We start from the raw sequence: 16,062 nt of genomic DNA on the forward strand, positions 1-16,062 counted from the left end.
ACAGATGAATAGCTGATTGACGTGCTCCCCCCCGTCTGAAGACCGGCACCCCTGCCACAGGGATAAGCAAACAAGACATATTAATTCCTGAGCAGCAGGAGACTACAGCCCTGGGTACCAACAAAAAGTAGCGTTGATTTCATTTTGCTCTGACATGCCAGGTTGTACACTGTTGCAGACCAGGGGCTGTAAAGTCTCCCTGTTCTGGGAACGACAACCTGCAGCAGAAGTGCAAAGCAGGCAATGGGGGACAATAAGTGCCTCAGCCATCCCAAATTAACCTCCCATTGTACATGATTCAATACTGTGAGAGCAAATTAGGCTTCCTAAGTCTGACAGCTTGTAAATATGATGCAAAGAGTATAAACAATTTGCAGGAAGGAAAAAATATTGCTCGGGGCTTGAGGGTAAAGTAAAGAAAAAGAGTGAAAAGGGAAAAGTGTAATAGTTTAGAAAATAAGTATTTCACTAGGTGTCTGGGATAAAATAGCCCTGCTAATTTCCTTCCCGCCTTATCTTCCCCAAATCAAATGTTTAAAAAAAAAAATCTATATCTTCTTGTCATATAATTTTTATGTAAACTGATGACTTAGAGGCCATAACTCCAAGTCATAACCTCGCCAAAGTTATTTCAAGAAATATATTCAGCTAACCTTTGGGCTGGCACCTTAGGCTGGCTATTCTCTGCCTTAAGACGTAGAACGCTGCAAAACAAATATCCAAAAAAGAAATTCCAGCTTTTTTTTTTTCCTGTAGGGAGGATGGACTTGGTTGGGAGTTTTATCAACTTGTTACATTCCTGGAGAATTACACACATTCAACATTCAGAGCTTTTCTGAAATAAAAAAAATTCTGGTACACATTTAAAAGTGGAAATACCTTACATCAGTATTTCATTATGAGATTTAACAAATACATTCTGATATATGAGTAATTAAATATAATGATGTGATGCTATTCTTATTCAATCAACTAAGGAGCTACACTTTGTCATGTTTCATATGGTACATAGTTGTAAAAATTCTCATGTTTCATGGTTTAGGTTCAATGCTTCCATCAACAGAACATAAATGCTTTTCTTAAAGAAACAGTATCCTTTCATTTAAATATAGGTATATATTTTTAATTTAATGCTGCATCTCCAGAGCAAACATGAAGGCTTAGCATCTGGATGCTAATTCGAGAGCAATTAAAATTACACTCATTTATAAGTATCTGAACATCTGCAACCAATAAACCTGTTGGCAAATAAATTTACTGGTCATTTTTATAATGTTTAAAAATTTAGTATCATCTAAATTAAAACTAATACTTAAAGACCTTTTCAGCTGTTACTACCACATGAAAAAAGATATGCTACAAAATTTAAATAAGATGGAAACAGATATATGCTTAGGCTACTTTAAATCAAGTTATTTGCCAATAAATTTAATATTACCAGGATAACTTGTTAGCTACATAGCCTTATTAAAGAAGACTGGGAGTTAAGCAACAGCAGCTCTTTGTATTTTAAGGAGTATTTTACCCACACTTACGGGTTTTCTATGATTGCAACTTCTACTGATTTAAATGAGTTTTAACTAGAAAGTCCCTTAGCATTTGTTACAGTGGAGAGAGTCTCCCCAGGTTGTTACTGGGCTTTGAGAGAAGTTCCAGATACAAATATACTAAAGCTGTAAACAGATAAATCATGTTAGTGTTGAGATTTTCTTGGGAAAAAATGGGCTGCAAAACTATTACTCCATGTATGAAGTGCAAGAGGGATGCAGCAGGGAAGTAGAAAAGGATACTGTATCTTTAACATAGTAAAGTCATAACTGCTTTAAAAGCATAAAGATTCTAAACTAAAAAAAAAAAAGACCAACTGAATAAAAATAGCAAAACCTCATTCTTTTTTCTTCCATAGCAGCATAAAGCAGTACTGCAATTCTGTATAAAATGTCTTTTCTTTGAAAAGTACCAGGGATGCACAAAAATATTGGTCATTTTATAAGAAGTAGACATTCTGCACATCAATATTCATTAAACATTGTCAACACAATGTATTAATACATACTGTGTTCTTGCAATCACAAATTCAGCAGCAAAACTCTTACTGACTAAGGATGTGCTGATCAGCATCCTAGAAGCCAGTATTTTCACAGCTCATTATCGGCACAATCATGGTTTTATTTTTGTGCATCGTGGACTATACAGAATTGCCGTTCCCACTGAAAGCATTGTTATGTGCAAGAAACAGAAGTCCTAAGCAGCTCGTGGCCTCTTCTCCCATTGATGCGTGGGATGATTTATGGGGTAAACTCCCATTAACATTAGTTATACAAAATCTCCTTCTATGCATCAATGAGAGCACGGCCACCTCTTCCTCCCCCTCCCACTACCTTGCATCTCCGTAAATAGATTTGCACAGTCTTTAAGCTCATTAGGACAGGAGCAGCAGGATAGAAATGAAGTTTCTTCACAACTGTTACAAAAGACAGCAGCATGCACAGTTCCCAGCAAAGCACTCAGTTACGCCTGCATCTGTTATGTATCAGCTTGTACAAGCTCCCCTCTTGCACTTGCAAGTCCTTTTAAGAACTTCCTGAAATTGGATACTTTCTACTAGGCTTGACTAAATCTACATGCTAACCTGACATCCTTCAATTAACATTTTTTAATGATGGAAAGCTAAGGGGAGGTGTAAACTGATGGTTTGACTTTACTGTATACCTCCTGATTGCTTGGTCCCTAGGCTTTTAAACCAATTGTCAAGGGTTTAGTGCAAGGTGGCGGGAAACTACTTTGCTGACCTATTCTGGGTTTGCTCCCTAAGTAGAACACTCAAACCTCAGCACAGGGAGATAATCAGATGGAGTTAAAACAGATGGGTGCTCTGAAACGACACACTCATCTTCTTCTTCTCAAGACAGACTTCATAGACTTTGTTATCGTCTAAGAAGAATTACACATAGAAATGAGTGAAGTAATCAAATAACATCACTGTGTGTAAAATCCATGTTCACTGGGATTTTATTCCTGTTAAGAAACTTCTGTTGGTCAAACTTGCTGCCATCAGACAAAATCTGCTGACTCCAACAGCCATGTAGACTCCTGACAACAGAGGATCCAACAGTAGATCTGCATCTATTTATAGCAGCTGCAGATCTAATCTTGTATTCTGTACATAAATGAACACAGCAAAAGGAACCATTTTGCTTTCACCTCTAGCAAAGGAGTTGTCCAAACCGTAAACCAGAATGATAATTCAAGGTGTTTTATATAGCTTTTCTTAAAAAATTCTTGCTTAACCTTTTAAATCTATGTTAAAGTATTATCTCTTTCTACTGGGTTATTGGCTGTTAAACTGCAGCTAAAATTTTGAAGCAGCCTTTACATCTTTAGTGTACCTTGACTACATACAACTATCATACAAATCAAACAGACACACAGCCAATTACAAAGCAGGTGTATTTCCTTCACAAAAGACACACACAAATGGAAACAATTTGTACAGCTTTTGAAAGAACTACATGGATATCTGTAAGCCAGCTAAAAGCAAGGCAGGTAGAACATTAGTTCTAAGAATAATTTTCAGGAAACCAGATCGGATTGGGGTAGAAACATCCACAAAGAATTACTTTTCAGATAACTCCTAGCACGGCCTGTCGGAAACTGAAGGGAAGATCTTCCACTTTCATACTGGAAAATAAAAAGCATCATACTGCTTCTCACACAAGTCTCTGCATGAACTCAGGGCATTTCTTATCTCATATTTTAGTTTTCTGATAGGCTAACCGAGTGCAGCATGTGAATATACATTCACAGTTGATTTCTGTACACTGGATTATCAGCAAGGGTCAATCAGCACTGGTTCCAAGGACTTTCCTATTGCTTTGTCTATCTCCGACCTAGCAGAAACACTTGGAAAACAAGGTCCAGGTTATTCTTTTCTTGAGAAACACTCAGAAAAACACCCATCTCTGACAGCAGAACACTGTCACAGACATCTTATTAGGGGGATAATATAACAGGTCGCATGCAGCAGGTCTCCCAGACTACAATAGCTAAAATAGAGGAATGGACATGACTATTTTCTATTCTGCAGTTGACATTTCTCATCCAGTTCAAAGAACTGAGCTCCAACCCTACCACTGCCGGAAATTCTCTTCCCTCAGATATTTCAAACTATGAAAATTAATGCTGAATAACACATTAAAAAAAAAAAGTTTAATGAACTTCTTAAGGCAATTCTTGATGCTGGCATGCGGAAATACATCTGTACAAGATGCATGCAACGATTCCTGTCCCAACTTGGTTTCACTGTGTCCTTTAAAATCCACTGAATGGGTTTTGGGTTAGGACAATATACTCAGTACCACAGATGCAGTTGCCTTACTTTTATTTAGGAAATAAAAATGCAACTATTGACACCTGCTCTCACCAGAAACACTCTGTCACAGGAAGTCATCTCCTCTACTCTGAGAAAAGAAATCCAGAAGAAATTCTTTCTACCCTCACCTTTGCTCTGGCCTATAGTTTTGCTGTGTGCACAACAATAACAGATAAAAAACAACAACCTTCTTTTTACACACATCTCATCAGCTACTTTATCAACATACTATCTTACACAGAGGTAGGTTTTTGTGTGATTACTCCCACTTAACAGCTATTACTCCCACTTCTACTAATTAAGGTGCAAGTAAATCCCACAGGCTGGGCAACAACATGGGATTTTTGGACTAATTTCAACTGGGGTATATAATATCTAACTTTAAAGCACTGATGCTGTGAGTCCCTCGGTGTAAAGGAGGATCAGCTCTACCAATGATGAGGGCACTTCATGTGAACTAATAGTTGGTGCTTAAACAACATTTCTGCTGCTTCCAAATTAGTCTTTCTACAAACCAGGTTTAACTAATGAAACTGGTTTATATATCAAACCCAAACCTCAGAAAAGCTACTTAGGTACGTTAATAATCAAATATATCCACAGTTCTAAATCTAGGCCACTAAATAAGTGTGGATGGATTTTTAATTTACAAAGACTGGGAAATGCCAATGAATTTGAGTTACATTTGTTCAGCTCCTTTGAAAATCTCAAAATGCATCTAGCTGCTTAAACCTTGATCTTACTTTGGTGTTCACAACCTGCAAGAAAAAAAAAATCCAACCTGTTTCAAAGTTCTTGATTACTTCAGTTGAAAGGACACCTTCTAGGTGCCTTTGCTGGAATTGGAAGGGGCACTGGGGAAGGGAATTTCATGTCACTGCAGAGTGAATATTTCCACTAGCTGAGATATTACAGCTGCCACTGACAGGCTTTGGAAGCAAGTTTACAGACAGATCAGACCTACACGCACAAGTCTTGATTGGTTTAATTTATTAAGAGGAGACAGAGGAGGTTGTAAAGGAAGAGTGTAAATTAAAGGAGGGGCCCTATTTCAGCTTCTTCCTACATGTTTATAAGAGCAGAAGGCAGATGAGTTATGCTGACTTGTGTTACTAAGCAGCAGTAAGCACGACTATGCTCTATGTGCGCTCCTTTGTCAGTCAAAGGGACATAAAAGGAATAACTCCACACTTCATAAAAGCAAGTTTAGCTAACACAGTTCAGTTTCCATTTGCAACCGTATGGATGGATTATGGATGAAAGATCAGGAGCATGGAATCACCAAGGCTTAATAAATTACCTCTTGTCATCTATGCCACACTCCTGATATAATACAGGCTTAAACATTTGTCACAATTAAACCTTTACCTTAAATCACACAGTTGGTTTAAACTAACACATTTTTTTTCTCAATAGCTGTGGGCAGAGGGCATGCCACATGCATTTGGTGGAGCAGCTAAGTTGGACAGCAGAAAACGTATCCAGGTGTGTTAGCGATCACTCGCCCATGGCATGTACCCTATCATGTATCAGAGCCTATATGCCTGCTACACTCTGGCTCCAGCATGGCTCTCACCTTATACTTATTGTCAGAAGGATAAATTCAGAGGTAATTAGTGCCCACACAGTAAATTATGCATGAGTAAGCAGGCAAGAGTCCAAAGGTGCTGTAGCACTTTCAGGCATACCAAGGATGGCTCAAACTAGTTTGAAAAAAAAGCAGTTCAAGCTCACTAATAAAGAGCTCAGCACTATTGCTGGAATATTTAAAGCTTCTTTTTTGGAGTCATTTGTAAACTGGGTCTCACTACTAATTTTTAAGCCTGACTCTATACTTGCTTTCATTGTGCAAATACAACTTATTCTAGAGACAACAAAGAAAATGTACATCTAGTAGAGAAAGTCTGACATCTATTTATGCCACTCATTTCACGGACAGGACTCAGAGGTTTGCCTTTATCCATAGAGAAAGTTGAAGAAATAATCATGTACTTGGCTTTTTGGAAAATTTTCAGTGATATTCCTTTGTACAGTTAAATACCCAAGTTTTCCTTTGAGGCCAGGAATGCTGCTTTCTGTTCCAGGTTAATCCTTCATACTGGGTGCCACATTTCCAGGTGGAGAGTTGACTACAGATTTTCTATTTGGCTGTAAGCATTAGAAAGATTCACTTTCACTTAGTGTAATCTCCCACTTCGTGATATGTCTGGAATTTTCACCACCCACAAGTGGGTCAGATTTTCTTGCTTTATTTTGCTAAGACGTTGGCTCCCATTTAAAACCAAGAAGGAGCTGTCATGGTTTTGGTAAAGTTTTCGCCCAGATACCTGAGTCTTTTCTGAATCAGCAATTAAAAATTATCAGCACCCAGTATGAAAAAGAAAAAGAGGAAAAAATGCCTTCAGACACCTAAGTGATAAACGTATTCTTTTGAAAGTCTGGTCCCAGCTATTGGAGATGATCACAGAAAATACACATCTACACGTCTTCTAAATGTGCATGGAAGACAAATCTGTGAATAATGGACTAAAATGCAGGGGAAGGAGGTGAGAGAATTCACCTGGCTTTACCCTTAAAAAAAAAAAAAGAAAAAAAAGAGCATTTATAGTACCTGGAAAAGCTGGCACTAAAAATACTAAAAATTGCCTTATTGACAAATTCAAAGAGCAAAAAGTAAAAAATACTTTCTGTGTATTATTACTCTTATCTCATTTTCAATTTTTAGTTACGAATCTTTTGATAGTATCACTTTATGCTATTCCTGTCTCCCAAGTTCATAAAAATGCAACCAAAAATCAGAATTGGAAATAATGAGAAATCAACTTCCACCTAAACATAAGCTGCAATTTACAGTCATGACACAGGAGACAACTTGTCCAAGAAAAGGGCCACAGTGAGACAGTGGTCTGGGCTTTTTTGGGTTTGGTTTGGTTTTTATAAACAATGCAAATTACTGATATTTGCCAGTTAAGCTTCCATAGCCTCAAATATTTAAATGCACAATGATCCTCAAATAAATCTGTATTATGAAAGGTGGGCATAGATTCTGTTGTCTCTGGAGTAGCCTCAATCAATCTACTACTCCTTGTCCTTCCTTCTTTATAAATATTCACCTCAAGGAAAGGACTACCTGTTACCAATTAGGGCCCTAAAAATCAAAATGATTCATGGTATGGCCTGAGAGGTATCAACCTGAGAACTCTGCATCAAAGAAATAGTATCAGGGATGTTACATTCCAGAAGTACTTTACATAGCTTTTACAAGTAATCTTATATACGTATTAAACATTGTAGGCTTTTAACACATTTGGGAAGAAAAAAGCCAGTCTTGCTGTTTACAGATTTGAACAAAACCTTTGCTGAGAGTTGCATTGCTGATGCTATATCTATCTTTTGCCTAATATTTGCCACCTACAGTCGCCGCCCTGCAGACTAAGCAACTTAAGCATTTAACATCTGTTTTCCTTTAAAAATGGCTTGGCAGAAAATAATCTAGTCTGCATATGTTTGTATCTAAATAAAAAAAACTAAGGACCAGTGTCTATGGGTTTTCTCCTGCATAAATTTCAGGGATGTCACTCATGTATGCATTGTTAAACACGAGAGCAAGCGTTCCCAGTATCAAAGGCTGTAATTTTAACAAGCTCAGGTCTCTGTAACACTCCTAATAATTTTAACTTCTACACAGTACTAGCTGCCACCACAAAATACCTTTTGAAGATGCAGTTAATGATGAAGACTTATCTACTTGTTTATCCCACTATTCTATCAAAGATTCTACATAGATGAAAGAATCTCAGAGATGCTCCTCTTCATGTATGACCCAATAAAAGGATGCTGTCAGGTAGATTTACTCCCTTAGTTTGGGGTTACCAAAAGTATGTTTGAACTTAATACTAATTGGAACATCAATTTTTTAAGTGAAATATCAATAATTTGGGTTTCCTTCTTGGATGCAAATACTCTTGCTCCACAGCGCTTGTAACATGACACAGCATAGTTACATCAGGTTATCAGATCAGAGCATGAAATGAAGCAGAAACTGAATCAAACTTCCCAAATTCTCATTGTCCTAACTCAAGTTCACCTTATTTGATTGCAATCGTTTTTAGTTGAAAACAAACAAAATTTCAACGTGACAACATCCTTCTAAGTAAGTCAGACTCAAACATGCAAAAGCCTAAGCCCTGTGTTGTAAGAATGTGTGTGAACATGTGAAAGACGTGACTAGGTGTGTCCAAGCCTTTTCTAGAAGTGACTAGAAGCCCCAGCAGCAATGATACTCACGCTGGCATTGGCCCCAGGACACTCGGGCCCAGCCCCAGCAGCAGTCAATTCTGCTTCCAAACCGACAGAGTCCTGCAGAGGAGACCATGTGTCTGGGCCACCTGAACAACACAGTTCAAAAAGGTCTGGTGAAACATTTTGAAAGTAGCTAAAATCATCCTGGAGTTAAAAAAAAAGAAACACTCAAAAACCAAAACCAAAACAAACAAACAAACAACTAACCAATCAAACAAACAAAGACAATGACCAGCAACAGCCTCTCCTGCAGGGAGATATATAATCTTTTTTTTTAAAAAAAAAAAGAGTAACTGCTCAGTAGAGCTGTGCCGATAATATTTCTATTATTAATACTTTGTTTACTTCAAAAAATGTAAATGACTACAGGTGAAGAGGCGAAAAGACAATTAGAGTAACTCAGCAAAGCTTGAAAAAACTGACATGCTTTGCAGTATGCTCACTGCTGCCACTCCCAGGCTGGCATTAAACAGATTCAGAAGTCTAAAACAGAATTTATAATATGGAATAAACACCATCATAAAGTTTCGGTATTGGTTTATTTCACAATATACAGCCAAATTTTCTGACTGACATGGCCAAATTTTCTCACTGGAACGTTACAGGGAAAATTCAAAACAAAAGCTTCCTGGACAGTTAAGTAGAAATCAAATACAAAGGAAGAGCTGTAGTCTTCCCTTGTCCCAAGGAACTGATACCACGGCTTCAAGCAGTTCTAAAATATTGTCATGAATCAGTAACGTTTCTTAACGAAAAGCTGAAACACCGTGAGGGCTGCACTTGAACAAATCTAAGAAAGAAATCCCTGGAGAGGGAGGGGGTCGCTCCGGCCGATTCCCACGCACACGGCAGTGTCCGCTCCCCGCAGCGCCGCCGATCGCGACACCTGTCACGACACGCGCCCCGAACTTCGTGTTAAAACTTGAGTCGCGATCTTCGCCGTCGTCTGCTGCAAGTGCCTCCCGGCGTCAATAAGCTAATTTTACAGCATGCGAAGCGCTCTGTTTTTTCAATTCGCGGCCCTGGCGGCGCAATAAACTTTTTTACACCTAAGCCCAAGTTTAGGCTGCCGAGCAACGGGGGCCGAGAGAGCCCGTCCTGGTGAGCCCCGGGAGCGGCACCGCCGGCACCGCGCCTTCACCGCGGCCGTGCCCGCGGGCACCTCTTCCCGACCGTGGGGGGACGGGAGCGCCGGGACACGTCCCGCCGAAGGCTCCGGGGGCCATCACAGCGCCCGCCGTCGAAGCCCCCCCGCCCGGCTGGGAAAGAGCCCGGGCTCCCTCCGCTCTCCCCGCGGGGGCTCCGACCTGCCCGAGGAAACACCGGCTTCTCTCCCTGCCCGGCCGGTCCCGGCCGCCGCCCCCGCTCGCCCCGCGCCTACCTTCTGTCAAACTCGCCGGCCGCCCCCAGGGAGAGGCAGGACGCCAGGAGCAGCCGCAGGGAGAGCTCCATGGCCGGCGGGCGGCCAGGGGCGGGCGGCGGTGGCCGGGGCGCTCCCGCTGCCGGGCGGACGGGGGTACGGCTGCCGCCCACGCCGGTGAGCTGCCACGGCTCCGGGGCGGCGGGGCCGGCTCCGCGCTCTCCCTCTCGCTCTCCCTCTCCCTCTCGCTCTCCCTGCCTGCCCGCCTGCCTGGCTGCCGGGCGGAGGAGGCGCCGCACGGGGAGCGGCAGCGCCGCCCGCCCCCGGCAGAGGCGCCCGCGGCCGGGCCGCCCTCCCGCCGAGGGGCACCTGGAGACACCTGGGGCAGGAGGCAGCGTGAACGAGCCCCCGCGCCTTCGGACGGGGACCCCACGAGGCAAAAATCCGCAATCTGAGGGCGCTAAGAAGGGTGGGCTTTGTTATGATAAACTTTTCTAGCTTGAACTTCCTGAAGTAGGACGGCTACGCCCTCCTCTTTGCAAGCGAAGTCCCCATCTAAAGTCAAGAGCGTTAAGATTTGGTCTTCTAACCAAACAAACCTCCCTCAGGACAAAGCTTTTTGAAAGAATTACAAGGTGTATGTCGGTTTTTTTTCTGGCTGAAACACTCCTATTAAATAGCTCCCAGGTGTTGGCATGTGCGACATTAGATGCCCCAGCCCTTGCCCAGAAGAAAAAGTGACAGGTTTAAACACTAACCACACGGTGTGTAAGGACATCCTCACACCACTACCGACAGCAACGACTGCATCTGTACTCTGCATTAACATGTTAAAATACAGTCGTTATTTTTGTTTGGTTTCTATGAACTACCGTTCTCGGGACTTACCAAGGCACACTTTTAATAACAGTCTGTCACCAATTTAGGGTCAGAGCTGCTCTGAGATCCCAGATTACAGACAGATAGGGTCAACAACTTGGACTGGGTTGCAGAATTGGTTTTGATTTGTGCCTAAATCAAGGCTAAAGCTCATCAGCTGTTCCTACAAGAGTCTGGCAGTAGCTTAGAAACAGAAAACAAAGATCTTCTCTGGGTTGTGTTGTAGCACAAAGCCAAACCCTTGAGGAAGCATTTGGATGCCAAACACAGCTTAAAGCTTCAGATTTGAGCTGGTCATTCTATACAGAACATTTTCCACCTTCAAAACACTTCACAGATAATTCAAGCAACACTGCACAAAGGTAACAACTTCTTGCTCAAAATACATATTGTGCCAATAAGCTTTCAAAAGTTACACCCTCCCCAGAGTGGTTTTACCACTTTCTGCTCACGTTTGAGCAGAAAGCCCCCTCCAATGCTCCTTTCCCTCTTCTTGTCATGTTTTCATGACCATATGATCCCATGCTAAGCTTTCTGTTCACAGCCTCAACCCAGAACTTTTCAGACACAGAGAAAAAAAAACAATTGAAAAAGCTACACGGTGATGATTCTGCAAGGTGCTTGTTACCTATGCTCAGATAACAAGCAAGCCCCCTTAGAGGACTCAGATAGATATAAAAACTGCACTGAGGACCAAACCTGGTTCCCTTCATACACATGAGAAGCTGACAGCCAAACAGTGAATGCAACAACACAGTGACATTTGGGAAAGACAGAAGAGCATCTGGGTCATATTAGATCCTTGCTGAAATATAGAGCTGATTTCCAGCTCTTGACTGATCACTTTTTTTTTTCACTTGTTTGTGTGATGTGGTATAACAGACTATACATAATGAAATCACTGTCAAGATTTAATGGGTAAAAGGGGAGGAATCCTATTTGTGATAAACACAAGGATTCCTTTCTGGTAACAGCATCTGCCTGCATTTCTCCAACTTGTAGAAAAAAAGTGTCCACAAATTACACCACAGCCAAGTTCAGGACAAGTGCCAAAAGCAACATCACTGTGAATTAAGGTCTAGGGCAATGTGACACTTTACCTCTGATGTCCATGTCATAAAGTCAATTCTTTTCATGCAATGCTACATAAATGGTACTTATGTACACAGCAACTTTAAAGCACACACTACTCCTTTAAAGCATGTACACTCACAAATGACAGTAAGATCACTTAATCTCTCGAGACTGCACTGAGTATTTAAGATTTCCTCAGCAGCCTGTTTGGCAGTCTTGTATGTTAATACTAGTGTGCTGGTCCGATGTGGTGCCTACTGCAATTAAGACTGTCTGCTCTTGGTTAACTTTTGCTGCCTCTACAATTTGTTTTGGAACATAAGCCTGAAAAAAACAGTTAACCACTCACTGAAAGATCATATATTGCACTTCCATACCCATCAGTGGGACTGAACATCCAGTCATTTATGAATTCATTTACTTTGGCAATGCTTTATCAATACTAGTGGAGTTTTCTTAACAAGGCAGTTTCTCATATCCGTGACAGTAGAAGGATTACCGAGTGAGCTGTCAGAGAACCAAATCTCTTGACAAGTTAAAAGTGTATAAAGTTGTGTGGGTGTACACCAAGGTACTATACAGAAGATGCAAAAGTTGTTGGCAGTATTACTAGGAGCATTTTCATGCCTTATGTTTAGTGAAGCAGTCTGAAAGACTGGAAATATGTTGAAGCCGTAGGGTGGGCTGTCCTGGTGTTCAGCAAGACTTATGTCACAACAGTAAAAGTCCACAAGCTGTGCATCAAGTGCTCAGATGGATGAGCAGAAGGAGTGTCCAAGAAAGTTTTTTCAAAAGTACTGATAAGACACTTGATTGAGCACTACATGATAGTCAGGGTTTTAGCTGCAAATTAGCAACAATGAAACAGAAACACAGAAGGCGGCAGTATTTTGTACAGCAATGCTGCTACTCTTGCGCATTAAAAAAGTCAAAACACATAGAAAGGTAAATTTTGACTGAAAAGGTGTTCATTTTATGCAAGCATAGTGATTCTTCCTGCTTATTTTACTCTTCTTCATTTCCCCATAAAGATCTTTACATAGTTTGTACCAAAGAAGCCACACTATCGGCCACAATCCTTATCTTACTTTCAGTCTCATGAATATATTGAGCTCAGTTCAAGACCCTCTATGTATATCAAGACTAAAACTTGTAAAGATCTGCTGTGTTGAGAGCAGAGGAAGAGTCTAAAATACTTGCAGCTGACCATGCCATTAGCAAGCCCATTAGGTTCTGAATTATCTATAATTTCCCAGGGGATGATGTCAGAGGTATATATTCTATTGCTGTTATTCTACACCGTAAGTAATACAGGCACGTGATTGCACACAAAACTGAATTTTGGTGATAAGGTGGCAGAGGGTGAAGAAATGCCAGTTCTAATGAAGTGAAGCTTACCTACAGTTTTCTCTAGTGAAACAAACCTTTCTTGTATGCATGAGATCTGCTCCTCTTGAACAACACTACTTACTTTTACTTCACATGGGGTAGACTGTGCCCAGCAGTCTCAAGTGTTTCAAACTTCAGCTGCAGGGCTAAGTACAGGTTTTTAAAAGCTCTTTGTTGCTATAACCATTCCCAAGAGGGAAAACCAACAGAACAAAAGCAGTTTCTGGAATGCTCTCTGGCATCAACTGGACAGGCAATATTAAGAAAAAAGACTTGAAAAGGTACAAGTGGCAGATATATTATGCTGACAGATATTGGTATATACAGTAGATGATGGACTATGGTAGATATGACAGAAATCACACAGAAACAACTTTAAAATTTATCTTCATTGTTTCAGGCAGCTGTGAATTGGGCAAACACACAGAAGACATTGTTTTCAGGGTATTCTACTGCCAAGTAACTTTTCTTTGAGGGGGGCATTAAATGAGTAACTTCTTTCAAATCCAATTTTTTAATATTAACTTTCTCCTTGTCCTAAAACACAATATGAATATTAATAAATTAAGTCCTCTATTCAGCAGAATCAGGCAATACTTTTTGTAACACTTGCATTTACATAAACAGAAATTAAGGAACAGAAATTACTTTTCCACAAATCAAATAATCTGTCATCAAACTAGAAACAGATCTCCTGTTTTCCAATTTCATACTTAGACCACAAATCCATCCTTCCTCCCTTCTAAGTATTTCACCCTCATTGAGGCTAAGAAAGTTAACCACAAATCCCACACTATTCCAAGTCACTAAATCACACTATGACATGTGTAGAAAATACTTGATTTGTAGTTAATGGCAAGCATGATCATAGTCTGCATTTGCTGCTAAAGTAACATGTATACTTCTTGCAAAATGGAACAGAAGAAAAGAATCCAAGTCCAAATTATCTATGAGACTTCCAATGTCATTACTTTTTCTCTGGGGTTATGCAATTCTGTTTTTCAACCAGCTTTATATGTGGTATTTATAAGGTAAATATTATCTCTGTCATATGCTAGGTAAAAATCTCTATCAGTCTCATGCTAATAAGAAAACTATGAGGCATCAAGAAAACGCAGCAATCCAATCAGCTAAATCAATCTTGGTACTCCACCTCCCTCTTAGTAAATGTTCTTAAAATGGTAAAAAAGTCATCAAGACTATCAGACACTGTAGTATCCCATTACCTTCTAAACAGATAAACTCTATACTTTAGATACTAGTTCAAAAGCTTCCAAATGCTTTTCCTGCATCAGGTCTTCCAAATTAATTTGCTTTTTCTAATAAGTTTCTTCCACACATACTTGATCCCTTTTTAAAAACTGTGAGTGGTATTTGTTTTGAAGTTTATTGCATTTCCTTACAGTGTAAAGAACTTATTTTCCCCCATAAATAAACAATAATTTACCTTTCAAAGCCCAGTAAAATTTCATATTCCATTCTGCCTATGTATTTTAAAAAGTTTTCTAACTGTCCATGTTTTAAATTTTTGTACCCAAGGTATTTTGCACAGAGGATCAGAAAGATAATCCCCAAAATTTAACATTACCTTGTTCATTAGGGAGTCAGTCTATTTCACCTCACCTAATCTGTGTAAGGTCCTACTGTTCCAATAATACACCAGGACCATGTCCAGGTAGCTCTTGAACAGCTCCAAGGATAGAAACTCCTCGACCTCTCTGGGCAACCCATGCCAGTACTCAGTCATCCTCACAATGAAAAAGTGTTTCCTCATGTTCAGGTGGAATCTCCTGTTTGTGTCCATTGCTTCTTGTTGGACACCACTGACAAATGCCTGGCTCCATCTTCTTTAAAACTTCCTTTCTGGTATTTGTCCACATTGCTGAAATTCCCCAAATCCTTCTCTTCTCCAGGCTAAGTGGTCATGGTTCTCTCAGCCCTTCCTCCTAGGAGAGATGCTCTTGTCCTTTAAGCACCTTAGTGGCCTTTAGCTCAAATCCTCTCCAGTAACTTTGTATCTCTCTTGTATGTGGGAGTCCAGAGCTGGACCCAGTACTGCGCGTATGGCCTTAGTAATGTTGAGTAGAGGGGAAGGATCACCTCCCTAGACCTGTTGGCAATAATCCCCCAAATGCAGCCCGGGATACTGTTATCTGCCTTTGCAGTGAGGGCACACTACTGGCTCATGTTCAACTTACCGTCAACCAGGACCCCCAGGCTCTTTTCTGCAAAGCTGCTTTCCAGGCAGGCAGCTGTCAACATTCAGTGCATGGGCTTGTCCTTCTGCAGGTGCAGAACTTTGCACTTTCCTTTATTAAACCTCATGTGGTCCTTGTCCGGCCTTTGCTCCAGCCTGTCAGGGTCCCTTTGGATGGCAGCACGACCCTCTGGCTTGTCAGCCACTCTCCCCATTTGGTCTCATCAGCAGACTTGCTGAGGGCACGCTGTGCCCCATTATCCAGTTCATCAATGAAGCTGTTAAACAGATCACGACCCAGTACTGACCTCTGTGAAACTAGCAATTTATACTAATAAAGTTTTCATATGTTTTAAGTCAAAACAAACAAACAAACAAAAATCTCTCATAGAAATATAGTGTAGTAATAGTCCCATAAAGCATGTGACTGGTATGATGATAAGTAGACAGATAGCTGCTTGGGAATCTTTTAATGCCTTTCAGCATTAC

The 16,062-nt window shown here is 40.6% G+C and overlaps 1 protein-coding gene across 6 annotated transcripts in view; it reads right to left on the reverse strand.

Moving 5' to 3' along the window:
- Positions 1-10,142, reverse strand: part of NPNT (nephronectin) — a 51,485-nt gene extending 41,343 nt beyond the window's left edge. For 5 of the 6 annotated variants that reach the window (XM_027677093.1, XM_027677094.1, XM_027677095.1 and 2 more), the window contains exons 1-3: positions 10,056-10,142; positions 8,660-8,760; positions 654-704 (exon numbers count right to left, since the gene is read on the reverse strand). In XM_027677093.1, the coding sequence (XP_027532894.1) occupies positions 654-704; positions 8,660-8,760; positions 10,056-10,126 (223 nt within the window). In that variant the 5' untranslated portion in view covers positions 10,127-10,142. The remainder of the gene's footprint in view (positions 1-653; positions 705-8,659; positions 8,761-10,055) is intronic. The other variant, XM_027677091.1, reaches the window with a different exon arrangement.
- Between the last annotated feature and the right edge of the window lie 5,920 nt (positions 10,143-16,062).

Source organism: Neopelma chrysocephalum, unplaced genomic scaffold, assembly GCF_003984885.1.
Source record: "Neopelma chrysocephalum unplaced genomic scaffold, ASM398488v2 Primary Assembly neopelma1_42b, whole genome shotgun sequence".
Lineage (NCBI taxonomy): Eukaryota > Metazoa > Chordata > Aves > Passeriformes > Pipridae > Neopelma > Neopelma chrysocephalum.